This window comes from Halichoerus grypus, chromosome 1 (genome assembly GCF_964656455.1).
Source record: "Halichoerus grypus chromosome 1, mHalGry1.hap1.1, whole genome shotgun sequence".
Lineage (NCBI taxonomy): Eukaryota > Metazoa > Chordata > Mammalia > Carnivora > Phocidae > Halichoerus > Halichoerus grypus.
This window is the reverse complement of record NC_135712.1, coordinates 28,535,933-28,563,167: the sequence shown is the minus strand read 5'-3', so window position 1 is coordinate 28,563,167 and position 27,235 is coordinate 28,535,933. Positions and strand designations below refer to the sequence as shown.

Genomic DNA, 27,235 nt, shown 5'->3' with positions numbered 1-27,235 from the left:
AAGTGATTATTGGTTGCCAGGGGCTGGGGAGAGGAGAGGATGGAAGCAAAGGTAGACGAGAGGGGCAAAGGAGGATAGGGAATGTTTAAGGCAGTGAAACTGGTCTGTATGTTACTATTATAGTGGCTACATGTCATTATACATTTGTCAAAACCCATAGAAGGTATGATAGAGTGAACGCCAATGAAAACTATGAAATGTAATTAATAATATATCAGTATTAGTTCATCAGTTGTAAAAATGTACTGTACTAATGCAAGGTATTAATAATAAGGGAAACTGAGTGAGGGAGTGTGGTATGTTGGTATGGGGGAATATTTGTACTTTCTGATCTATTCTGTAAACCTGAAACTGCTTAGAAGATTAAGCAAGGGGAAAAAAAGAAAAATTAAGAATAATTTTACTGAGTTAAATTCCAAAGAGCCATTTAAATTATTATAAGTTGAATATGTAAGTGTTGGCAGGTTGTTGCATTGAGGTTGGTCTGGTGGATTCAATTGTGGAACATTTGATGGGCAAGAAAAGTTATGAATCTGAATATTGTCCTGGCAGGATATGAAAAAAAAAAAAAATGAAATGAAATTCTTGGAGAAAAGAGAATAGATTTAGGTAAATTATGGATAATGAGAATGAAGAAAAAGAGTCTTTCAAAACAGTATGTGCCAGAAATGTGCCATCTTATGGACAGAAATAAAGCTGTAGCACAATGTTGCTTAAGCAGGTAACTCTGAAGGAATGTTGCTTTGAATAATTTGGTGATTAGAAATAGGATAAGTAGGAAGGATCCACTTCAAAAATGGAAGCACAAGGCTCTCTACAGACCCAATCTTCAGCAAAACAACATAAACTGATGATTTTTTTTTTGGAAAAATACTCTGAAAATTTTCCTAAGGGCAGTGAGCAAATGAAGAAGACATTTGTGCAAGAAAATCTCTGTTAAATCTTCATAAGAACAGTGAGAGTCTATGGCATTTGAGCCATGACCTGAGCCTTTTCCTCTGCCACAGTTTAGTGTGATGCAAACCCCCCTCAAGTTCGGTGTGGCTGAGAAGATGAGAATCCTCTCCCGAGCTCCTCGTTTAAAGTGTATCTCTTGGAAGGCCCAGGTCACCAGCATTTCTCATCTCCTGCAATTCTCTGTGTTAGTTACAGAAGCGAAATTTCAGGCAAGTGCCAAAAGTCCAGCACCAGTCCTTGACTCTACACAATCCTTCCTCTACACAGCTTCCACTCTAAGGGAAGATAGTCTACCCTCAGTGCGGCAGGCCAGCAATGGTTGGCTTTGGTTGCCCTAACCCTAGCTCGCTCACAGGGTAGGAGTTTCCCACCAGAAATGTTGACCCGAGAACACTAGACACTATCATCTCCACCCAGTACCCTGCTTCCAAAGCAGGACTGTTAACGGAGAGAAGCAGGCCACTATCTCTGCCCCAGTAATGGAACAATGGCTCAGAAATTTCGCCCAGGGGAAGAGGCAAGCCCTAAGCACAGAGAGTTCTGAATGTCTCCCTTCCTTTAGAACAGAGTTGAAAAAGTTCAAGCCTAATGAGTTCTTGAAAACAATGAGGACCTTGGCGGTAGGCAATCGATGGGAGGCTGGTAGCTCCATGAGAACAAGAAGCTAAGCCATTGGCCAGCTATTTACCATAGAGAACCAGGGAAAGAGACGGCTAGGAAGAGCCCTCCTGGGAACAGAACGAATCTCAAAGACTGGCCTCAAAAACTACTCTTGCAAAAGGACACAAATTTAATTAGATCAGACAATGGAGCTATTGATGCCCCAGGGCATTGTCAAAAACAATAGAGCAAGGATCAGGCAATTAGTGGAGCCTAACAGCTGGGTGTGACACCAAAAGAAGCAGACAGTTTAACAGATCAGGGAAAGAGACAAAGAGAGCCCTACTCAAGCCATCATCCTAGGGTGCCGATGTTGAAAGAAATTAAACACTGCAATATATGCAAACACACCCCATGTTCGTGGACGGGATGAATTAATCTTGTTAGGATTAACAGTTCTCCCAAAACTAATCTACAAATTCAATACAATCCGAATTCCACCAATCATTTTTGCAGAAATTGACAGTCTTACTCTAAAATTCGGGTATAGGGGCGCCTGGGTGGCTCAGTCGTTAAGCGTCTGCCTTCGGCTCAGGTCATGATCCCAGGGTCCTGGGATCGAGCCCCGCATCGGGCTCCCTGCTCGGCGGGAAGCCTGCTTCTCCCTCTCCCACTCCCCCTGCTTGTGTTCCCTCTCTTGCTATGTCTCTGTCTGTCAAATAAATAAATAAAATCTTAAAAAAAAAAAAATTCAAAAAAAAAAATTCGGGTATATAAATTTACAAAACCAACAATAGCCAAAACGATATTGAAAAAGAAGAACAAATTTGGGGAACTCATACTTCCTGGTTTCAAAAATGACTACAAAGCTATAGTAATCAAGATGGTGTGTTACTGCAGAGGAAAATCATATAAATCCACGGAATAGAACTACAGTCAATTAACTTTATACTGTAACAATGCGCATATGTGGCAATATCCAAACCAAATTTTAGTTGGTTGTCCATTTTCTTTTTGAAGAGTGACTACTACAACAAAGATCATAGCACAATTATTCATAATAGCTAAAAATGAAAACAACCCAAATGTCCATTAACTGGTAGATAAGTAAAATGTGGCATACATAAAATGGGAAATTATTCAGCAATAAAAAATATTGATGTGCTGATACATGCAACAACATGGATAAACCTTGAAAACATTAAGCTAAGTGAAAGAAGCCATTCACAAAAGATCATATATGATTCCATTTATATGAAATTCCATTTATATCGTATATGATTACATTTATATGAAATATATATATCCAGGATATATAAAATCTACAGAGACAGAAACTAGATTTAGTAGTTATCTAACACAATGGGAAGAAATAGAGTTTCTTTTGGGGGTGAGGAAAATGTGTCTAGAGATTGTAGTGACTATGAATATACTCAAAATCATTAAATTATATACTTCAAACCGGTCAATTATACAGTATTTGATTATACAGTATGTATTATATTTTAGAAAGAGAGAGAGAGGGAGAGAGAGATTGAGAAAGCAATTTGATAAATATAAATAGGATGCTCTGGCCTATATTCCTGCTTGAGTGAGTTCACTTGGCGATCAGAAGCTGCCTCTAAGTACTATATGATCCCATTCACTTACTGCCATCAATGTCATCATTATTGTAGAAAGCTGCACTTTGATTAGTGCAAGACCCTGGGCTTCTTGGAACCTTCCTCAGATTACTATCAGTTACAATTTGGAGCAAAAGAAAGCCCTGGAGTATAACTTTAGTCTGATCGCCTCATCTTTAAGACTCTTTTGCTAATCCTTGAGGCCATTTGGACATATAACAAGCATGATTTCAACTAAGACCTTATTTCTTTTCTTGGGGCTGGGAACAGGAAATGCAGTTTTTCTGAATAAAATGCAGTAATTAAAAATTAAAATGTTTATTACATTAATTTTATATCAGAATAAAAGGAAATTACATCTGTCTGTCCAGTTCCACACGAGATGAATTTCTGCTTTCGTATCTATTTAACACACTTTTATTCAGCACCTAACAAATCACTGAACGTATGTATTACTTTTCTAATACTCTTAAAACCTGGCGATTTGGTCTTATAGCTAAGTTGCCACCATCAAAGCCCTCTGCTGAATGCATATTCATTTTAGCGGACTAGTTCGTAAGTGGCGCTGGCTTCTTGCATTTCCACAGCACAGGGACCCAGACTTCCTTGAGAATCTGAAATAGCTTAATGCTAATTCAGCTCCTACCCTGGTAAGGGTCTTATCATCAAGGAGTTAGTCGTACCACACTCCTCAAGACAGCACGTTCTGCCTGGGTTTGATTTTGGATAGTTCGGACAAATGTAGCCCTCTGGAACATAAACATATTCACGACCGGCAGGAGAGGCCATGAATTCTTGCCTCAGGCCTATCTCAGCACAGTGGTGTTTGGAAGGGCTGACAGCTTCTTTGCTAAAGGGCAAAACTTCTAAGATGCTCACTGCTATTTGTAAGAAGATGTGGTACAACAGGTAATTAGACTTTTCCTGGCAAAACCCCCAGTTTCCATTCTGCTTTCAAGAACCAGCTCCTCAAATCAGGAATTTCCTGGCAGGTCGCATTTCTGTGGATTAGGGAAGGCAGAAGGGAGAATGCGTGGTTGGAGCACAGAGATCACGAGCTCTAGGGCTACAGGTGGCTGAGGAGGCTGGCCATTCCTTCAGAGAAATGGATGTGTCCCTGCCACATGAATTACTTTGTTCATGTCCCGGACTGGTGAGGGGAGGCAGCCTTTCATTTTTCTTGTGTGTGTATGGCAAAAAATGTATTCGTGTATTTCATTCGTTTTCTGACTAGGCATACATTTATTGAATTAACTGCTTTGTATCAGGATTTGGACTTGCTACCGAATGTCAGATTTAGAAGACACATTTCTTGCCTTCGGAAGGAATACAAGGTATGTTGGTAACTACCCTAATGACTGCAACAAGGGAGGTCCTCACAAAGCCTTACGGGATTACAGAGGGCTGACCAGGCTCTGCCCAGAGGAATCGCAGACGAAGGGCTTCTTTGAGGAGGTAATCTTCGTTAAGTTTAAGACAAGTGTAAGTTTACAAAGCTGGGAATGGGGACAAGAGGGCAAAGGAAGGAGGTATTTTAGGCAATGTTATATGATTGAAGCACTGATGCCAAGAAGGCAGATGTGCTCCGTAAACAGTGAATTCTTCTTGGGAAGGTATGAACATTGGAATGTTCTGTGATGATGGGCAGAAAGGTGTTAGGTGGTGGGAGAATGAGCTAAAAATGGGAAAACGAAGGCAGGGCCAGAAGTCGGAAGGCACACCACCAGATGTGACAAGGCTGGCTGGCACACCCAATGGGGTGTTGACAGTCTTACAAGGATTTGCAGCTTGCTTATAAAAAGATTAGCTATAATGGCTGCCACAGCAACCCTTTTAGTCTTTAGAGAAAGCTGTGGTTTTCTAAGAAAACCATCTAACTGTTGTATCCCTAAGTTATTTCATATTAATTAGCTAAGGGAAAGTAAAATCTTAGCGTATTCACACTTCGGCTCTCCTCTGTGGTCCTGTTGGTGGTTTTTGAAAAATAGAGGATACGACATCCACACGGGTTACGCCACTTCCTTTTGCAGAAGTGATCTCACAGGGGAATGCTGTATCCGCAAAAATCAGTAAAACAGACTGTCCAAAATGGTCATAAATTTTTCTCAAAGTTTAGAGCATCTACCAACGAAACTTGGTAAAAGCCAAACTGGAAAATAGAATTTGTCTAGGTATTTGTGTCACTGAAAAGGCTGCAAGACTGCTTGGCATGGTTCAAAAATCCTCTTGCTCTGATGCAGAAATACACTATTTTTTTAAAAAAGATTTTATTTATTTGACAGAAAGAGAGAGAGAGCACAAGTAGACAGAGCGGCAGACAGAGGGAGAAGCAGGCTCCCCCTGAGCAGGGATCCCGACGTGGGGCTCAATCCCAGGATCCTGGGATCATGACCCGAGCCGAAGGCAGACGCCTAACTGACTGAGCCACCCAGATGCCCCAGAAATACACTATTTTAAAGCTCAGGTTTATAGATTTACTCTTAGACACTCGGAGGAGCTCTTAAGTACAGCAGCGCTTCCTCAGGACTGACATTTATGAGATTTGGATTTTATTTCCAATTATTCTGCTAAAACTAAAGAGTACATTAACTCTGGTTTTTTAGAGCGGGAATCTTTAACTTACCGATAAAGACGGCATCCTTAAAAGGCTGTAAATATTACTGTACCAACCACTGAGAGAAATGTAGTTCATGCTAAATGCCAATAGATCCCTCCACCAACCCTTACAAGGTGCATGTTAGATGCTCCCCTAAGCTTCATGGAATAAACAAAAAGTGACTTGCTTAATAACATTTAAAACCTACTTTTTAAAAAAAATATAACCAAATAGATCACGGTTTAGTGATATCAGTGGTAGAAAAAAATTCTGATTATTATTTAAGTCATTGGCCCTATGTTGTAGTCAAGAATTACTGACTAGTTCTCTTCTTAAAAATCCCTTGGGGCACCTGGCTGGCTCAGTTGGAAGAGCATGCAGACTCTTGATCTTGGGGTTGTGGAGTTCAAGCCCCACGCTGGATGTAGAGATTAAGTAAATAAACTAAAAAAAAAAAAAAAACAAAAAACCCCAAACTCTTACTAGGCAATTACTCAGTACACTTATTATGCATTTTCACAATATAAATCAATAAACAAAACATGGCCATGCTTCTGATTCTAATGATGGTGTCTATACATTATAGCAAAGTGTAACTTCAATATTTTAATGATGTAGAATAGCTGAATGTGTTTCTGCTACTCGGTTATTTTTTAGACAATGCTTATAAACTTGTTAGGAGAGTAGCTGCAACATTTTCATTATTGTAGCAGACCTATTTTAGTGCCAGAAAACAGACACTCATTTTGGGAAAATGGCTTCCTCCTAAATTATCATTAATAAGATTTATGCAAAATAAAAGTTCCCAGGCCATCAGTTCACAAGAATTGGTTTTTTCCTTAATAAACTGGTCTCCATTACTTACTATATATTTTGCTTATCATTGTCATCTACTCATTACCTATATACATACAGTATATATTTACATACGGATGTGTGTGCACACATTATATACATTTAGTTTTGGAAGATGACTGAAGACCTTTATTTATTATTTATTTAAATATTTATGTATTTTGAGAGAGAGAGAGAGAGAGAGAGAGATATCAAGTGGGCAGGGGGAGGGGCAAAGGGTGAGGAAGAGAATCTGAAGCAGAGTCCCGGCTGAGCACAGAGCCCCACAGGGGGCTTGATCCCATGACCCTGAGGATTAGGACCTGAGCCAAAATCAAGAATCGGACACTTAACAGACTGAATCACCCAGGCACCCTGACCTTTTTTAAATTTAAAATGAACATAACACTCACTGAAAATTGGATAAAAAACCTAATAAAATCTTATCTTAAAACAAATGTTTATCAAATCTTTATTTCTGAACACTGTACAAATTCTTTCCCACTTTGAAAATCTACAGTGATCATTCAGTTACACACCAAATAACAGAATCGAGGAGAGGTAGGCTGACTGTCTCTTTGAGCTATGCTTCAATTGCCCTGCCTCTAGATACATTAACTCATGGGCCACCTTCTTCTTCTTCGCTGTTCTTTTTTTTCTTTTTTTTTCTGAGAAGGGTAAAGCATCCTTGAAGACTTGCTATTTTCATGACCAGAGAGTTTTATATTTATGGAAAACCTAAAAACCAGAGAAAGCCCCCAAAATAACAGTCATTTGAAACCAAAGACAATGCATTTTTTCTCATTTATTCAAATTCACTGCAGGAAGTAAACACTAAAAGATTAAAAAACAAAACAAAAAAATTCACACTGCAGTATGTACAGTTTCATGACATCACATGAAGAAATGAAATCTCTAATAAAAATGACAAATTATATTACTAAGCAGATCGCATCAAAATTGGTTGTGTAAACCCCAGAATTCATATCATGAATGGTAATGTGCCGTATTCCAGTATCCTGGGATACGCCTGGTATAATAGTACATTTCCAATGGGATTAAAAAATTCATGAAAGTAGTTGTGTGAACTCGTTATGTTGAAAAGTGGTTGACTTGATTTTAAAAAGTTTTAAGACCCTTGGATTCAAAGCACATTCTTTCACAAAGCTTAAACCACAGAAGTCATATCCAGAAATGGAATACTGTCATGTTGGGATAAACATCTGATCTGACTTGTTAAGACATTTTGCCAAATGCACAGATGCACAGGGTCCCCCATGCACTTTTCATGCAGCAGGTAATCACAACTTAAATAAAAGGTTTATTCTATACATTTGTCCAGACTTGCAACTGTATACATACATGCACAATTTTTAAACCTGTCTGATTATATTTACACTTATACATGGAATATACAGAAACCAAAGAGATTAAAAGGCTTTTCTGTTGCATTAGAACAATACAAAATATGTATTTTTCATTAAGGAAATCACTATTTACATCACCTTTAAAAACTGATTTTAACATCTTCATGTAACAAGTCAATATATATATATATACATATTATATATATATATATATATATATATATAAAATATATACTCTCACCAGTTTACTCTTCTGTAACATGTACCAGAGAATAAACAGGTAATGCTACCTTACTGATGTCAATGAGAGCTGCAGTACCCTTTCACAAATGACTTCATTAGGAAGAAATTGTCTAGATATCTAAAATAGTCCTTGAAAATGTGTATATGTGCATCCTCATATCTACATATGCATAAACAAAGTGAATTCATGGATGTATGCCCTTTCTCACTGGTTTTTCTTTAAAATCACCCTAAACTCAAATTGGGGACATTCTCTAGTAAATCAGAACGTCATTCTTCTGGTCATGTTTATCTACGTATTATATATCCTCATTCCTTTAACTGTGAACGATGACAACAACAAAAACAACCAACCAACTGAAGAAACAAACAAAAATATAGCGATGCCGGCCCTTGATGTTCTTTTCCCTGACCTAAATTTCACTCCCTTGTGAAAGCCCATTTTCCCCTGACCAAAGGGGAATACCAACAATTTTTTTAGCATATCTCTAAGGCTCCAGACCTTTCATAATGGCAGGAAAAAAAATGACTTGCTTAAAAGCTTATTTATATAGTGTAGACAAGAAGATTGTCACAGAATCAATATGGGATGAAGTAGAATATATTCACTGGCCAGTGGGATTTTCACTTCAGAATAAGCGTACACCTTCATCTCTCCATGATATAGCATAATATTCACTCCTGACTATTGTTTTATAATATATCCAGTAACTATTTACAAATCATTTCGAGAGAAAAATAATCATTTAGGGTTTTAGATCGTATTAGGAAATAACGCCCATTTTTAATATAAAAATCTTAGAAACGACTTCAAGTAGAACAACTTCAAACAGATTTCCTTCTAATTAATAGTTGATTATATAACAATTTTTTGATAGGTCAGTTGCAAACCTGGCTCACTTTTAAAAAGAAAAATATTATCTGGTCAATGAACTGTGGACTGTGAAAGCTGAACTTAAACATATGGACTTGTTTCAAGATCAAAACCTCATGTGGCTCAATAATAAGTTCTTCCAAGATAACATCAATGTTTACTTCTAATTACAATTTTAAAATAATAGGTCCAATGGAGTGACCGTGTACAACTCTGTCATGTATATGTGCCCTTTGTATTTTTCTGTTTAGTCAATCTGAGTTTAGTGCCTTTCTTGGGTTTGAAATAAATGTTTTCATCTTTGTCAGCAATGTTCTTAGGACAATGATTTTAATGGAAACTAAGGATGTATTCAGGAGAAATTTCCAAACCATCCTGGAATCACCTGAGTTTGGTAAGTGGCCCTGTTATTCCATCCCTAAGGCTAATTAAGTAGATGTTACTCATTAGAACACATAAATAATCACAGATTTTCCTGAGATGTTGAGCCAGATATGAAAGTTGTCCCCTCCACCCAATTTTTTTTTTTGTCATAAAAAGTATTCTGAACCCGATTTTCCAAAGACATAACGGTTATATATGAACTATAATATTGCAAATTTTGAGTTGATGTATAACTGTACTTGGGAAAATATAGGCATCAAATAGTTTTTTTTTACAATCCTGTGTTCTGAGAAAAGTCATAAGCAATGGTTCTCAAACTTGAGCGTGCAGAAGAAACATCTAGGGAGTGTGTTTAGATGCAGATGGAAGATTCTCAGGTCCACTTAGCAGAGATTCTTGATCTGTAGATCTGAGATGCTGCCTAGGAATCTGCATTCTAAAACAAGGGCTCCAGATGATTCTAATGCAGGTGGTCTGAGTCCAGCTTTTAAGAAACCCTGGTCATAAGACTCACAGGTACCACAGAAATGGTGAGAAGTAACTTTTACAAGAGATGGTGAAAATTGTCCAAAGAAAAGCCATTTTGCTTCTGTTAAAAACAACTTCTTAAATATTCAACTGTTCAGGAAACCACCTGAAGGTAAATGGTTAACTTTCCTAATTCTGTAAAAGGAGGAATATTAATTTAGTAAAGTAGCTAAAATACAAAAATGGAAATCTGCCTTTTTTTAAGGATCTATCAAACTTCCATCAATTGTAATCAATTTTTACTAAGTAGTACAAGGTTTAAAGAAATATATATTGAAAAGGACTGGGGTGGGGGAGACACGTTGGGAACCACAAAACCCCTTCCAAGAGTTAAAAATAAATATGTTTTTTAGCAAAAGTGAAAAATGTAAGCATATTTTTTTTCTAATTTATTTTTGAATCAGATAATGAGAAGTGAATTAGGTTTTTTTTTTAATCCAATAATTAACATTTAAAGAGTTATTTAACAATTTGGATTTAAAAACAAATGTGTTATGTAGGCTGACTTCTGAAAAGCAAAATAAAGTACCCTAATAAAGGCAGCAAAATGCGTTAATCCACTATGGATGGAGGTTTACATTTTCATTTATGCCTATTATCTGATTATAAAAGAATTTCATTCATAGGCTACTCACAGTTGTTGTCTGATGCATACAGAGTGTTAAACAACCAATTGCTAGTTCGGTAGTTTCCTCATGACATCTAACGTAAAGCAAAAAGTAGTATGCATATTTAAACATCACCAGTAACCAAGACTTTTCAAAATGAAAAAAGTTTCAATTTTATCATGCTTTGCTCAAATCATGCTTTTATTTATACAGATCTCAAGTTCATACTAAGTAGTTTTAAAAAGATCCAAAGCTGTATGGCAGGTACATTTTATTCTGATTCCTTTTTTATTGTTAGCACGTTTCCCAGAAGTCCATAAACTTCTCCATTTGCGCTGTGTGGGCGAGAGACGTTACTTCCCATATGGCTATTATAAGGGCTTCTTAGATTAAAGAAAGAAGCTTTAGTTTCTGCAGCAGGAAGTAACTCTTCTTTGATTGTAACCTGTGAGACACTTTCAGCAGATGAGGGCTCCCTCCAAATGTCCTTGTCCTGTGTTTCTCGACTGGTAACAGCATTGCCTCCTTTCTGAAGCATGTAATACAGTATTGGGTTAGTTTTGGTCAGCCTTGGACAGTCTTTTTCATACTCATTCTTATCCGCATCTGTGATAACCCACTTAATGGGTCCTTTCTCACTGGTCACGGAACACCCATTCAAAAGCCCAGATTCTGGTCTAGACCCTGCACAGCCCAAGTGCTCAGAAAAAGGAGGACTCATGGGATCTTTTACCACTCCTGGGTATGGAAATGTCCTGTTCTCCATGCAACCGCTGGGCTGAGCGGAACTGTACATCAGTCCATTTAAAGAAGAAATGCTGAATTCAGGTTTGCTATTGGTCACATTATTTTTGTGTCCTTTCTTTTTACTCTCGACGACGGAGTTACTCCTGTGCTGGGACAAATCTCTTACACAGTTTTCTGAGAGAAGCAGCTGCTTCAGAACATTGAAGCTTTTGCTCTCTCTGGCCCAACTCCTATGTTCACTTTCGCTGGCTGAACCATGACTGGCAGGGTGTTTAAATTCAAGATCATTTTTGCTAAATTTCAGCTCTTGCTGGTTAAGCAAGGACCCATACAGTCCTTCCGGAGCACTGTGACTGTTTGCAGCATCAACTATGTTATTTTTCATCTTTTTAAAAGGGCTTTCTAAAGGCTCAGTATAAAGCTTCCTTTTCTTAGGGACCATGCAAAGGTTCTTTGATTCTAGAACTGTCAGTTCACTGTTTCTGTGACTGTTGTCCAGATCATCCGCCAGGTAAGTCTCTTGATTTTGTCTGAGCAGTCGACTCAACAGACCGTTCTTTGAGAAAGAAAAATCCTGAGGTGAAACGGGCTCCGATTTAAAGTCCTCGGACACTGGTAAGGCAGCTGCGCTTCTCTGCACGGGAGGCGCCAGACCTAAGAACGGGGCACCCTTGGCATCATGGCTCAAGTGCACATTCGAACTGTGAATATGTAAGTCATCGCAAGGCTCAGATTTTATTTTTACCATCAGTATTTGTTCACTTAAAGCTCTATCTGTATGTTCCTGAGTACTTTCATCTCTTAAAGAAATCTTCTCTTTCTTTTCACTCTTCCCTTTGTTGGGGTTTCCCAGGAGCAGCTGGAGGACAGTGCGCCTTTCAAGCAGATTTTCTATTTCAGAACCAGAAAGTCCTGATTCGGGACCCGTTGCTTGACTGCTAAATGCCTTGTTTTCCTCCACTGAGTTTGCTTTATTTGTGAGCAGAGGACTATTTAATCTATCAACCATGCCTACAGGTCTATCTGTGTTGACACTTAGCAGCTGTTTGCTAGGTCTCTGCTCTTCTCCTGAGGGGGACGACTGCATTCCACACTGAGCTAAATTCTGTAACAGTTTACTGGCACTGAAAGTCGCAGAGTTTTGGGCGCCTTCGTTCTGGACTGGTTTCTCTCCTTGCGATTCCTTGCTCTTTGTAAGGTCCATCAAGTGGTTAGATGCAGTATTTGCGGGCTTTTCAGCCTGAGAGCCACAGGCATATGGTGGGGACTTCCATCTGATGACCACAGAGTGTTGGGAAAGATTGATGGGGGACTCTGCTTTTGTGGATCCAAGGAATGGAGGAGTGCTCACTGGGGTAGTCCTGTTTGTACTGGGGCTTTCTATTACAGAAGTCCTCGTGTAATTCTGGGTACTGAACTTGGTCACATCGCTGTGTACTTCCTGAGGACTGTTTCTTTCTACGTTTTCTTCATTCTTATGGCCAAGTAGCAATTGAAGAAGTGTTACTTTCTGGTGTGAATTTAGCTTAGAATTCCTTGAGGTATCTTGATCTTCTTTGATGTCTACAGTGGTGGGGACTTTGGGATCCCAGGTGTTTAGCAAGGACTGAGTTAAATTATCGAGAGAAACAGGCTGGTCAGGTTCTGGTTTCTCGATTCGATGTTTGCAAGACAAGTCTATGGGAACACAGTTGGAATAAGAACTTTCATCGCCACTGCTATCATCTGTAAAACTAGGATTGTTATCTGAGTACTCATCGATAGTTGTAGGTGTACTACTATCCTCAAAAATGCTTCCTCTCTCACTATGATTATGTCCATTCATTGGCTTTGGTATGGTCTGGCTTTTAAGAAGATGTAAAAGCAAACTATTATTAGCAGCTTGTTTGATACTGTTTCTTTCCAGTGAGTTCTTACAACTTGCATTTTTGGGGGAAGAAGGAACGACACCCATTGGACTCTGAAAGGTGGTATTTTTGCTTGCCATTAGTTTGCTTGATGGTGTTCTTGCTTGACCATTGAGATGGCTTGACATTCCTTTCGAGAGCTGGAAACTGCCAACATCCTTTTGGCCATTTTCTTGTAATCTGGCCATGGCAGCAAGTCTTTCACTTGCCGCTTGATTTGCATTTTGTGTTTTTAAAGCATGTTCTCGAGAATACTGCTGCAAATGGGCTTCACTTGAAAGGAGTAATGCTAACTGGCTACAAGCGACACTAGGTTTGGGTGAAGTGGCCGGACTAGCCCTTTTTTCCACCATGCTTGCAACGGCCTGTAACCTGGCAGCGCACGACAAGGGTTCACTCATGACCTTTGTTCCACTTTGTCCAACATGATGTGGTGACTCTACGAACCTGTCTCTGATGAGGTTTTTAGTTACGTCAGGAAGATTGGTATCAGGCTTTTGATCTTTAGCTTTGCTTTTCTTCAACAGAGTTTTTAAGTGACTCGATGCAACACCGTAGCACCTTAAATCTTTCTCCACTTTTAAAGAATCATGACTGAGTGCGTATCCTTGCTCCTTGAGGCTCTGCCTAATTTGTTGAGACAGAGCAACGGTCTGCAGCCTAGAGCTGAATGACTGAAGCAAAGAGGCCAGTAATGTGCTGTCTTGTTTGCCTTTAGGCACATTGTCAACCATGCCAGCTAGCAAAGCTTCCTTCTTCACGTTTAAATTTACGATGGAATCAGACAGCCTCTTCCGCTTCGCGGCATTCCAGTCCTCAGAAGACTGCAAGAGTCGGGCTTTTTTGAGATGCAGCATGCCAGATCCCTGATATGAATGTGTATTGAGAACTGGACCATTACTTTGACAGGTGGGAAATGCATTTCCAGAAATGTTAAAGTTCTGATCTTCTTCATTATGCCCAGCAGACTTTTTGTCAACGGCAGTACCTGATCCCTCTGCTGCCTGATGCATTAGTAATCCTTCTAGGTAAGTTAAAACAATAGAATCCTGGTGCACATCAGAGCCAAGCTCTTCTCCATGAGTCATGTTCAATAGAAGTGTTCACAAGGGCTTGGTTTCTATTCACGTTAAAGAATGGTTTTCTGTGGGTGAGTGAGATGTAACTTTAATAAGTGAGTGTCAGTTTATCACCTTCCATAGTAATCAGATGGAGATGTCCTGTTACATTCCAACCAGGATTTCTCTGGCAATGACAAGATGAAAGACAGGCAAATTCCAAAGTAGTATGACCACAGAGCTGATCAACTCCTACGCAAGAAGAAGCAAAAGAATTCCTTAATACATAGGTCTGCAGCAGCAAGCAGATAGACTCCTTAGCGAATATACTGCTTCTCCTTCTTCATCTTTTGTTTCCAATTAAATGCAAATAGCAGTGTTCTAAAAAAAAAAATAAATAAAAAAGTTAAGAAGGGACAGAACTAGCATTATGCTATGATACCGATAAGCAAAAGAATCTAGTATTTCTATGTAGGTGTGTGTGTATATATATATATACACATATGTAAAACATAATGTACATACACATACATATATGCATTATAGATACTTCTTTAGTAACATATTTTGCCATTCCTATTAAACTGGAAATTGCTACTGGAAATCCTATAAATTAATCCATATTGCAAATCAATTAGAGAAAATACTTTGGCGTTATGTAACTGTCTTCCAAAGCACACCAAGTTTCTGAATTTTCATGAGCACTTTACGCAGAGTAATATGAATGCTAAGTCTCTTTTATAATGATGTAGCTCTATAAGGGAGCTAGAATTAGCTTTCTTATATTAATGGAAGCTTATGAAGGAACAAAAACAGATGTGCAGGAAAAAAAAAAGAGATGCATATGACATGGACTCATCTGATGAGCTGTGTGTAGGGTTGAGTACTACAGAGCAGATTCACTTCTGATAGCATCCTTGAAACATCACACATTCCATAAGTAATTTGTAGGATTTCTGTTTTCAAAGAAATGGAAGACTGACAAATATCTTGTAGGTCTATGCAAAGTGTGACAGTCTTAGTCATATTCATAAACACTGAAGTATAAAACTTCATTTCTACCATGACCTATTAAAAACAGAAGACAGTGATTCTCTAGATGCTGATCAAGTCTATCAGAGGTTTAATGTATCCATTTTTAAATCTTCACTCATTTGCTCTATGTAGAAATTTTAATGTGAGGTCCATTCCTAACAGATGAAGAAGACAGGTTATGGGTAAACCTGTAACTCTAAGTTTCTAGGATGTTCCTCATAGAAAATACTCTTTTCCCCACCCATGCTATTTCTTTTTGTGTGACTTCGCTATCAGTATAAAGTATAAATAAATTAAACTATTATATGTGACTTGAAAAAATTTTATGATTTTAAAAGAAAAATCATTAATTTAGAAAAATGTGTTAAGGTACTTGTACCAATTTTTGGTTTAGAAAATGTGGTTACCATAATATGTACAAATATAACTATGTGTATACAACAGGCAATCACATCACCCTGTAGAAAAGTGGGCAGGAAACAAATTTAGAATTGACCTGACAGGAAGATGAATAATTGCTTCCAGAAAATTCTAAGTCCATGTGGTTATTTTTCATTAATTTTTTTGAAAAAAATTGTATAAACAGCACCATTATGAATCAGGGAGGAGAGACCTTCTTTTAATAGGAAACCTGTTTTTTTTAAATAAGATGAATCTGTAAATCAAAGGCTGTATTTCCTGAGATGCTGCTTCAGGAGGCACTCAGTGGCAATACCTACCATCGTGCTAGCAAAAAATGAAATGCTGAAAAAAGTAGGAATTCTGAGACTACTTAAGGCTTGAAGTCACTCAGATCCTACTAGTAAAAGCTCTTCAGGGAACTGAGTGAGCCAAATTTCTTCAGATAACTTCCTTCTCTTTCCTTTAAATAACTGAAGCAGGAGAAATCATTAACAATCCCTTCCTACCTTTCCCAAACCTTGCCTTTTCACATTTCTAGAATAAAGAACAGAACTTAATTGAGAAATTTAGAAAAAAAACAAAAGGAGACAAGGTGATTGGATACAGTACAGCTCACTGAGACTACAGATATTAGGGTACAATGTAAAATATTACCATCACCAAAATAGACTTCTTAAAGTTAAAATTATTTAGAGTTAGTATTATTAGCCTGACTCATTTTCTTTTAGCAAAAAGACAACCACATTATTTTTGAATCACCGACATACAGTTTGCTTCCTTTTTCATTTTATATACATATTACTTAAGAATGTTGCCAGATGCTTAACACTACTTGAGTATATTTGGCAAAAAAATATCTAAATGTCAACATACTATTAAGAATTAGGCTTCTTGAGAGATTGGCAAGCAGTATATTTTAAAACTGGAATATTTTACAAAATACTGTGATTTAATGCCTTATCAGTGGATCTACTTGCATGTTCAAAACTTCGACAATGATTTTATTAGAGCCTGTGTCTATTTAAAGATACTCAACGGGCTCCTCATAAACGCAGTAAGGAAGAGACTTTACTTATATGGCATACACTTGCTAAGTGATTTTGCAAAGGGAACAGAATTATCCACAACATTTGGTTTATGGGGGGTAAAAGAAAACAAAGAGAGTAAAAGTAAGGAGGGGGGCAGGAAAAAAAAGGTAGAAAAAAAATTACAAATGAACAAATGAAATAAGTTTTGTAACTCTGAGATTTTTTTTTTTTAAAGATTTATTTATTTATTTATTTGACAGAGAGAGACACAGCGAGACAGGGAACACAAGCAGGGGGAGTGGGAGAGAGAGAAGCAGGCTTCCCGCCGAAGCAGGGAGCCCAATGTGGGGCTCGATCCCAGGACCCTGGGACCATGACCCGAGCCGAAGGCAGACGCCTAACGACTGAGACACCCAGGTGCCCCACTCTCATGAGATTTTATAAGAAAAATTTTAGTTCAGAAACTAAAATAGGTTATATTAATATCCTATCTTTAAACGTTAGGTTGGTAGATATGACAGGCAAACCCAAGAAAGATTTAACGAACCCTAAAAATACATATATATGAAGGAAAAAAAAATAAAACCTGATTGAACAATATTTGTTTCAACTCAGTTGTCATTTTTATAAGGTGGTTCCATAAAATTTTTAGAAAAACTGATTTTAACAAAAAGTTTAGTGTAACCTTTAATAATATATCAAGAGGTGACTTAATCTTGATTTTAGATTTATCATTCTAAATCAAAATCAGCTCTGTAATTTTAATGGATTTGTTTTAACCCTCAGTATACCAAGAAAAACAGGCATCACCATTACCATCTGGGTCCAACGAACATTTTAATATTTAAGTCAATTTATGAATAATTAACAAAGTAAGAATGAAGGGATAACATAAAACAACATCAGAATTTTAAGCAAGAATTTACATAATTTACACCAAGCCCATTCTTAATTCCTTATCTTCCTGGTTTTGAAAGATAATGGGCAACTGACAGCTCATCAACTGTCATGCAAGAACCTGGAAACATCCTTTAAGTACCAATTCCAGATTGGTACATGTCTAAGAGGTAAGCTTTATCATCACGTCTGGGTCTTCTTTTTGTACTTGTATAATTCAAAATGTGTTACTTTGGAAAACTCTGACAGCTCATAATTATGCTGAAGAGAGGAGGGAAATCTTCCTTGTTCCATAATTGCAAAATATATATTTTTTATTTTTAGATTTACTAACACCAATTATAATGATCAACCCAATGGATTATTTCATATCCGTGTCTCTGTTTTCTTCCAATCTCTTTTATTACACACCAGCCTTCAATATTTGCCCTTATGAACCATTTCAAATAAATTTGGATGTGCCAACATCATAAAAGAAAGAATACTGTCATATTTCCTTTGAGCAAAACAGGACAGCTGAGCTTCTTGTCACAAAATAGTGAGTGATGAAGCCCTTCTTATTGAGCAACTGACTAGATGAAAGAAATACTGTATTTCCTTTTTGTCTTTAGAACTATATTGTTATGGGAACAATGTGAGGTGATGAGTGTATTAACTAACTTTATTATAGTAATCATTTTCCTATATATGTGCATTATCAAATCATCACACTGTAGACCTTAAACTCTCACAATGTTACTTGTCATTTATACCTCAATAAACCTGGAAAAAAATAAAAGAACTATAATGTTGAACTATATTGTTCACTCATTGATTCCTGAGTTTGAAAAAATTCGTTTAGGATGTTGTCATCTGAAGACAACAGTCAGAGATGTTGCTTTATAAAGTCAATGTCACCATCATCATTCATGTCTAGAGTACTACCATCATTCTCTTGCAGTCATCCTCTGATTCATCTAATTGAAGCATCTTCCTATGCCAACTTTCTTTTCTTTGATGTTACAGATGGAAAATGAGAAATACTGAATTCTCTATTGCGTTTACTAAAAACTTAAAACAGACTAGGAAGACTACAAAGACAGTGTCTCCAGACTTTTTAAACCTTCATGAAAGATGATATAGAATTAATGGGCTATGCAATAAGGAAATTGAAGATTATATAATGATGACTTATTTCACTACTGCATCACCCTTCTAGGCACTTCCATTATTTTCTCTTTGCTTATTCTTTTCAGTATTTGGCACAGTTGGAAATAAATAATGAATTAATTATCAAGATCAGAAAATGGCAAAATACTTAACGATATGGGAAAATTAAGATCACTAACGTTCCATAATGTATTTTTGATTTACAAAAGGTTCCATTGGGCACATATAGTAATAGCAAGATAACTGTTCTTTTCCTATTAAAAACACATTGATTAAAACTTTTAAAACGAATAAAAGTCATGTAACATAATCCTTCCAACTAGTTAGAAATATTTAAAAAAAAAAAGAAAAAGGTTTCAAAAACTAACACCAGGTCCAATGAACCCTGCTTGACAGTATATCAAGGGTTAATGCATTTCATGACAATTTAATAAAATTCGTGTACAACTGTTATAATGTTAAAATTATAAACTGAATCTTCTTTTTATTGATTTAAAATTGTTTATAAGCATGAAAATCTTTTAAATTTTATAAAATTGACATTTTACTGCTCTAGCTAGCATACAGTAAAAAAATTATTGTTAGATCTAAAAAAACAATAAAATCAAACTAAACCATTGAAGGATTCCATGGAATCTTGACCATATGCATAGATTTGGGGAAGGATCTAAGTTTCAACACATAGGCTAGTTTAGTTAAATATTTAGTAAAATGCGTGAATTCAGAGTGTATTTTTTTTAAAGCTACATTTTCTTTTTTTTTAAGTACCTGAAAAATATGAAATTATGTTGAAGTCTAAGTTTTTTTTTTTTTAGAACTTTAGTCAATAAGATAGTTGTAAATAATTTGCACGTTAACAGATGGCTTCACTGGTGTTATACTGATTCTTTGAAGTAAACTATTTTCATTGCAATGTGTTTTGCACTTTCTATTTGGAAATGGCTTATTAAGCAAAGGGAAAATCTACTGAATTTTTAAACAATCTTTGAAATGGCAAAATAAAATTGTACTTGGATAAATGAAGGATGAATCTAATAGAATTCTTGTATGTGGGACTACTTTTGGTTGACAATAAATAAACAATGAGAAAGGTCTTCCTCCAGCTGTTTTTAAGGAAAGGATTCAGTATCTTACTTAAGATCAAATTCTCCATTAGAAACACATTTCAGTGATTAAACATCTATGAAGTCACTTTGTATGGTATTTAAATTATGTCTAGTAAATACCTCATGACTTCCAATTGTTTCCATGAAATCCCTTCTACTTTCTTCTCCATTATCAAGTAATACCTGCTTGAGTATTGAATTTAAAGGTATTTCTCCGATACCACTCTCATGAGCATTTTAATTTTGGGCTCTGCTTCCTCAAAATGCAAAAGTAACTGAAAGTCTACTTAATTGTGACATTCAAGAATAACTCCTATTGGACACTATTACCTAATTTCCACTGTAGATTATTTTAGGGATGCTTTTTACACAAAAGGCTAAGAAAAATATTAAGATGTTTCATTAAGGATTAAAAGAAAAATATCTAAGTACTAGGAAGATTCTGAAGTCCTAATTACTGAAACTTTTATTAAAGCAATACAAATCGAGGTAAATAATTTAGAAAACTCTCGGTGTTCTCTAAGGTGAGACTCTGAAAGGAAGTTTTAAAGTTGAAAAGGAAACAAAAATCCAAGAAAAATTTATCAAGAGGGCGTAACACCATTTTATCCAAATGTATGAGATTAAGCTTTCCAAACAAGGGCCAATGAAAAGTTGCAATACTTGAAACTCAACACTAAATTTCACAGAACAGGAAAGAAAAAGTAACATTTCAGATTAAGGGTCCTAGGGCTTCCTTAAGAAGTGAAGACTATAGTGAACCCCCTATTATAAATTAAAAATTATTTTTTACCCAAGTCAACAAAAATTATAAATAAAAAAAGGAGACATTACCATTACTAATACCATATAAATGAAAAGGATCATAAGAAATTATTATGAACAACTATACTCCACAAACTAGACAACCTGTAAGAAATGGAAAATTTTCTAGAAACATACAACTTTCAAAGACTGAATCAGGAAAAAACCAGAAAATCTGAATAGACAATTACTAGTAAGGAGTTTGAATTAGTACTCAAAAATCTCTCAATGAAGAAAACCCCAGGGCCAGATGGCTTCACTGGTGAATTTCACTGAACTTTGAAGAAGAATTAACACCAATCCTTTTCAAACCCTTCCAAAAAAATCAAAGAGGAGGGAACACTCCCAAACCCATTTTATGAGGCCAGCATTATCTGGATACCAAAACCAGAAAAGGGACACTACTAGAAAACAAAACAAAACAAAACCCAAAAAACTACCAGTCAATATCCTTGATGAATACAGAGACAAAAATTCTCAATAAAATAGTGGTAGGGGCGCCTGGGTGGCTCAGTCGTTAAGCGCCTGCCTTCGGCTCAGGTCATGATCCCAGCGTCCTGGGATCGAGCCCCGCATCGGGCTCCCTGCTCAGCGGGAAGCCTGCTTCTCCCTCTCCCACTCCCTCTGCTTGTGTTCCCTCTCTCGCTGTGTCTCTCTCTGTCAAATAAATAAATAAAATCTTTAAAAAAAAAAAAAAAAAATAGTGGTAAACCAAATTTAGCAGCATATTAAAAGAAACATTTACCATGATCAAATGGGACTAATCCCTGAGATGCACAGATACAATTCAACACCAGCAAATCAATCAATGTAATCCATCACATTAAGGGAATGAAAGAATGATGATCATATCTCACTAGATACAGAAAAGCATTTGACAAAATTCAGCATTTATTTGTGACAAAAACTCTTAACAAATTTGGCAAAAACTCTTAACAAATTTGGCAACATAATAAAGGCCGTATATGACAAGCCCACAGCTAACATTACATTCAATGGTGAAAAGTTCAAAGTTTTTGCTCTTAGATCAGGAACAAGACAATGGTGTCCAAACTTGCCACTCCTATTAAACATGGTACTAGAAGTCATAACTAGAGCAATCAGGCAAGAAAAAGAAATAAAAGGTATCAGAATTAGAAAGGAAGAAGCAAAAATTGTCCCTATATGCAGACGAAATGATTTTATATATAGAAAATCCTAAAGACTCAACCAACCAAAAAACTGTTAGATGTAATCAATAAATTCAGTAAGGCTGCAAGATACAAAATCAACATACAAAAATCAGTAGCATTTCTACGCACTAGCAACAAATTTTCTAAAAAAGAAATTGATCCTGTTTACAATAGCATCAAAAACAAAATACTTAGAAATAAATTTAAGGAAGTGAATCATCTCTACTCTGAAAACTACACTGATAGAAAGAAAAGAAGACAAATAAATGAAAAGGTATCCTGTGTTCATGGACTGGAACAATTAATACTGTTAAAATGTCAATTCTACCAAAAGCCATCTATAGATTCAATGCAATCCCTATCAAGATTCCAATGGCTTTTTTTTTTATAGAAGTATATAAATTTTAAATTTATATGGAACCATAAAAGACACCGAATAACCAAAAAAAAAAAAAAAAAAAAAAAATGCTAGGAAAGAAGAATAAACTGGAGGAAGGTGGTTTAAAGGTACAAACTTCCAGCTATACAATAAATAAGTCCTAGGGATGTAACATGCAGCATGATGACTACAGCTAACACTGCTGTATGCTACCTAGGAAAGTTAAGAGAGTAAATCCTAAGAGTTTTCATCATGAGAAGAATTTTTTTTCCTTTTTTTTTTTTTTAAATTGTATTTATATGAGAAGATGGGAGTGAGCGAAATCTATTGTGGTAATCATTTCACAATATACATAAATCAAGCCACTATGCTGTACACTTTAAACTTATAGTAATGTATGTCAATTATTTCTCAAACTGGAAAAACAAAAGAATTCTAAGTATTTGTAAACATTTGAAAAACTGAGCTATTTTGTCTAAAAAACTGTAAATATCATTTGTTACTCTCTTAATTATTGTAACTATTGTTTTATTAAAACTAAATCTAACAGACTGATCACTGCTACAACAGAAGCATAATAAATCAGTGACAGAAATGGGAAAAAGTCAGTTTTTGAAAAAAAATTAGGAAAAAAAAATAAAAGAAACATTCAATTGCTGCCATTTCAAGGGGAATAACAAGGGCATGGTAAAAGAGGAAGCCTGAAATTTCATTTCTTAGAATATATTTCTTATTGAAAAAAAGGAATATTCGTTATCCTTTAATATAATTTGAATTCCAAGATAGTACTTTTCTTTGCAGTATTATTGTTATCAAAAGATGGATGTGTGGTTGTACAATTTGATGGGTGCCAGGAAAATAAACTTATCTAAAAATATTTTGCTCAACTGGGGGCCTCAACATTAAACTAGAACATAAGAGCTTTTTGCCCTCTCCCAGGGGTTCTCACTTGAGATGTAAATAGTCTTCTAAGATTGGTAACAGAAGCCCCTGACACGGTAGTGAGTAAAACGGTTGCCCAGATGCTCTCCATTGCAGCCCAAGGGACTTTCTGCCCAAGGCCAAATTTGCTCCTAACTTCAGGTCCCTCAGCTTTAACTTGCTGTCAGCTGCTTCCATAGGACTAAACAGTGTCACTCACATACCCTATTAAAAGCGACTCACTAGGACACACTAGTATTTGACTTACTAATGTCTTCAATAGAAGGACATGTATCTGAAGACCTCTTCAACTCTATAATTTTATTTCTGTGATTCCAAGTAATTTATCAAATTGTAGTTGATAAAATGATAATAAGCATTTTAATCAGAAAGATGACAATGCTATCATAAAGTTGTGGAAACAGTCCTGACCAATATGCGTTACAGTCTTTTTAGCGAATTCTGAGGGAAGGAAGTGGTTTTGAAACAGCCATATACCCTGCCCATCCAATACCCCCCAAATTATTTATCTTCACTGCTTTCTTTAAGGGGGAGGGTGTCACGGAATTTCAAACATGTTTATTTAAAAGCTAAATATGAGCTAATATTCAAACTGGAGCTTTGGCTTAACTCACAATGACTACCTACTAAATAAAGTGCAACAGTAAAGATTTAGGATCCTTGATAACATAGATAAATGCATATGAGAGAGAGGACAATTATTTGTCCTGGCAACAGAAACAAATATCCCCTATAACTGATATAGCAAAATAAAAAAGAGCTTCTTTGTTCTGAAGGCTGATATATACTGAGAAGGCTTATGTATATGACTCAGATTCAATAAAATCCACTATCCATTTTACTCTGCCTCTACAGTTTACAAAAAAATTAATTTTAAATAAAAATTAAGATGAAAAAGTTGGAGATTTTTAAGTTAAAAAAGGCTCACAGAATGAAAGAAGCTAGAGAAAGAGCTCAATTGCCCAACAATTTCTATTCCAAAAATGTAATGCTTTCCTGGATGCTGTGTTGCATTAGCTTGAAAACACAGAATACTAGAATATTGTTAGCTAAAATGAATTCTAACTACAGCTTTTAAAAACCTAGAAGAGAATCATTATATGATAATACATACGACGTTTATTTAGCATTAATATTAATGTCCGTTCACTGCCTCCTACTGTTCTTGAAGAAACTACAGTTTCTCTGAAGAAACACAAAATATTCATTAACAGATTATTTTGGTAGCACATAAATGTGGGAAAAAAGGGTTTAAATATAAAATAAACAGAAGGTATAGGTTCTCTTAACCTTTTTCAATAGCTCTTCAAAGTACCGGTGCTTGCTTTCTATCAGTTTTCAAAAGCATAGTATTTTCCAATCCCTACCAAAATATAAAGTATAATGAAAAATGCTGCTTTCTTCTCCTGGAATTGAGGGCTTACAGTGTGTGTATGTATATGTATATAAATAATATATACATGTATATGTGTGTACATGTATATGTATATATATGTACATGTGTATGTATATGCTTCATCCTTTGAGATTGGAGCATAAATCCTATTAAACTCAACTACGGTCTCCCCAACCCGAGAATAGATTTGACATACAGATACAAGCACAAGGTCAAGGTCACAGACCTGTAAGAAAGATTACCAAACAGAACTGATACAACAGCTGGTATTTGATCAAAGCTCCTGGGGGTTTAAGTACACTTACCAGATACTCTGCATTTACTCACAGGGTACACTCTGTTTTAAAAATGTTCCCCATCTTTGAAGACAAGATCTTCATGAACTTTTTGTTATAAAGCATTGTATTTCAGAACTGTAAGTTTTTAATGTGTGTATGTGCATATGGATGCTTGCATATTAATTTGTTTGTTATTACTGATCTTTGCTATGTGACAATTTGAAATCAATTTAACTTGCAGGTCCCCCAACCCTCCATGTCTTTGTACCAGCTGAAATGGAAATTAATTGTATATTCCTTAATATCTTGGGCCACTTCTTCCCAAATACACAGATTTAACTGCTAAAAATTGGTTCAACCAGGAAAATTTTAGAATGTATCCACAGTCTTCCATAACTTCCAAATTATACTTATAAGAAAGTTTTGTTACTGACAACAGCAATAAAAGTGATTCTTAATGGAATATATTATTGAACAGTGCAATTATCTAACAAAACCATGCCTTTTGTTTTAGCTGTTCAAACAAAGTATTGAATTTACCTTACATTACATTTATGAACCAAGGGTTATGTGATGAGTGTTCTTTCTAAAAGTGTTCTGATCAAGAAATCATCATTTTTAAGGATACATAATGCTGTTGGGGTAAATTTATAATATCAAAGTTTTCCTTGTTAAATCAAGTATCACCTGCTATAGCTTTATATAATTTGCAACTTATGATATATGTACATGTAAATGTTCTCAATTATCAGATTTTCATTTTGCAAAATTATTTTTGATATTTAAATAGGTTTAAATGAAAATACCAGAATTGTACTATCCTAGAAAGACTGGGGTTTCTCTCAGGGGCGCCTGGGTGGCTCAGTTGGTTAAGTGGCTGCCTTCTGCTCAGGTTAATGATCCCAGGGTCCTGGGATCGAGCCCCACGTCAGGCTCCCTGCTCAGCAGGGAGCATGCTTCTCCCTGTCCCTCTGCCTGCCTCTCTGCCTACTTGTGCTCTCTATCTCTCTGTCAAATAAATAAATAAAATCTTAAAAAAAAAAAAAAAAAAGACGAGTTTCTCAGTAACAAAGTAAAAAGAAAAAAAATATGTATCAAATTAAATACCACAAAAAGTGGAACTTCCTGTACTAGGCAGAAAAATAATGTGGGTATAGTAAAATTACCAGTAATGGATACTAATTTGTACATCAAAATTTGATCACAAAAATCTACTGACATTTATTTTCTTTTAAAACAAACAGAGTTCCTTATAAAATACATGATTAAAGTCTATTTGGAGGAATCATTTATCAATTAAATAACCAGTTATTCAATTAACATTCTTCTTAATGTGCTGCCTGGATGAAAGTGCTGCTTTGCCATGAAAGGTCCATGAACTCTGACTTGATTTTCCAGAAATGGTAAATAAACATCACAATATCATTCTTGCCCGTACTGGCCCAGAATACAAAGCTTTCCAGATTGAAGGTTTTAGTCAGCCTGAGGAAGAGAAACACCACTACTGACACAATCCCTGGGCAGACAGACATAATGACGGCATCTGTAAAAAGAAGACGTCAATAACCTGACAGGGTCCCACCCCAGGGGATTAATAAACAAAAAACGAGAGTATGCACAATGTACCTGGAGAATTTCTGCCTTTAAATATTGAAGGGTAACATTAAAATATGTTCTTCAACTAGGAAGATGAAGCTACTGGCCTACCATCCGTCAAAAGGCTATTTATTTAAATGGTTTCATTTTTATTGAAGAAACTGCCACCCGAACTTTCCCCTGACCTGTCTTTTGCTCATCTGGGCATGTAAGCAAATGTCTGCAGTCACCATCTCAGTGACTTTGGCAGTCACTACCAATATGAGGCCCAGCTCTGCTGCTATCCAGGTCTTGGGTCTGTTCAGTCCGTTCAGGGACAGCCTGCTTGTGGCCCTTGCTGGGGCACCTGACACTCAGACATGAATACAGACCTAGGTGGGGGGCGGGGTAGGAAGGAGGCTTTCGAAGAGGCTCCTCTTGAGCTGGAGAAGAAACGAGAAGGACAGCAGTAAAAGAAGTCAGGGCTTCTGACTGAAATCCTTACATCAATATTTCCTACTATTTATATTTTGCTTTGTTGTTTTGGTCCTTTTCGTGCTTTCAATTATAGCATTTATAAAAATAATTGGTTTTATATTTAAATTCTTGTCATTACACATAAGACAGAACAGTGGGAGAAATAATGTATAGAACGTAAAGAACCTTCTGCTCAGTGCCCTTTCCCCCATTCACCCACACAGTCCCTACAATCATCCTCATTTCATAAAATAGATCAGACATAAAAAT

At 36.3% G+C, this 27,235-nt stretch overlaps 1 protein-coding gene across 6 annotated transcripts in view; it reads right to left on the bottom strand.

Annotated features, from left to right (window-relative positions):
• Positions 1 to 7,394: 7,394 nt before the first annotated feature.
• The window catches only part of NRIP1 (nuclear receptor interacting protein 1), a 97,505-nt gene continuing 77,664 nt past the window's right edge, over positions 7,395 to 27,235 (bottom strand). For all 6 annotated transcript variants that reach the window (XM_078057755.1, XM_036092663.2, XM_078057798.1 and 3 more), the window contains one exon: positions 7,395 to 14,706. In XM_078057755.1, the coding sequence (XP_077913881.1) occupies positions 10,885 to 14,355 (3,471 nt within the window). In that variant the 5' untranslated portion in view covers positions 14,356 to 14,706 and the 3' untranslated portion in view covers positions 7,395 to 10,884. The remainder of the gene's footprint in view (positions 14,707 to 27,235) is intronic.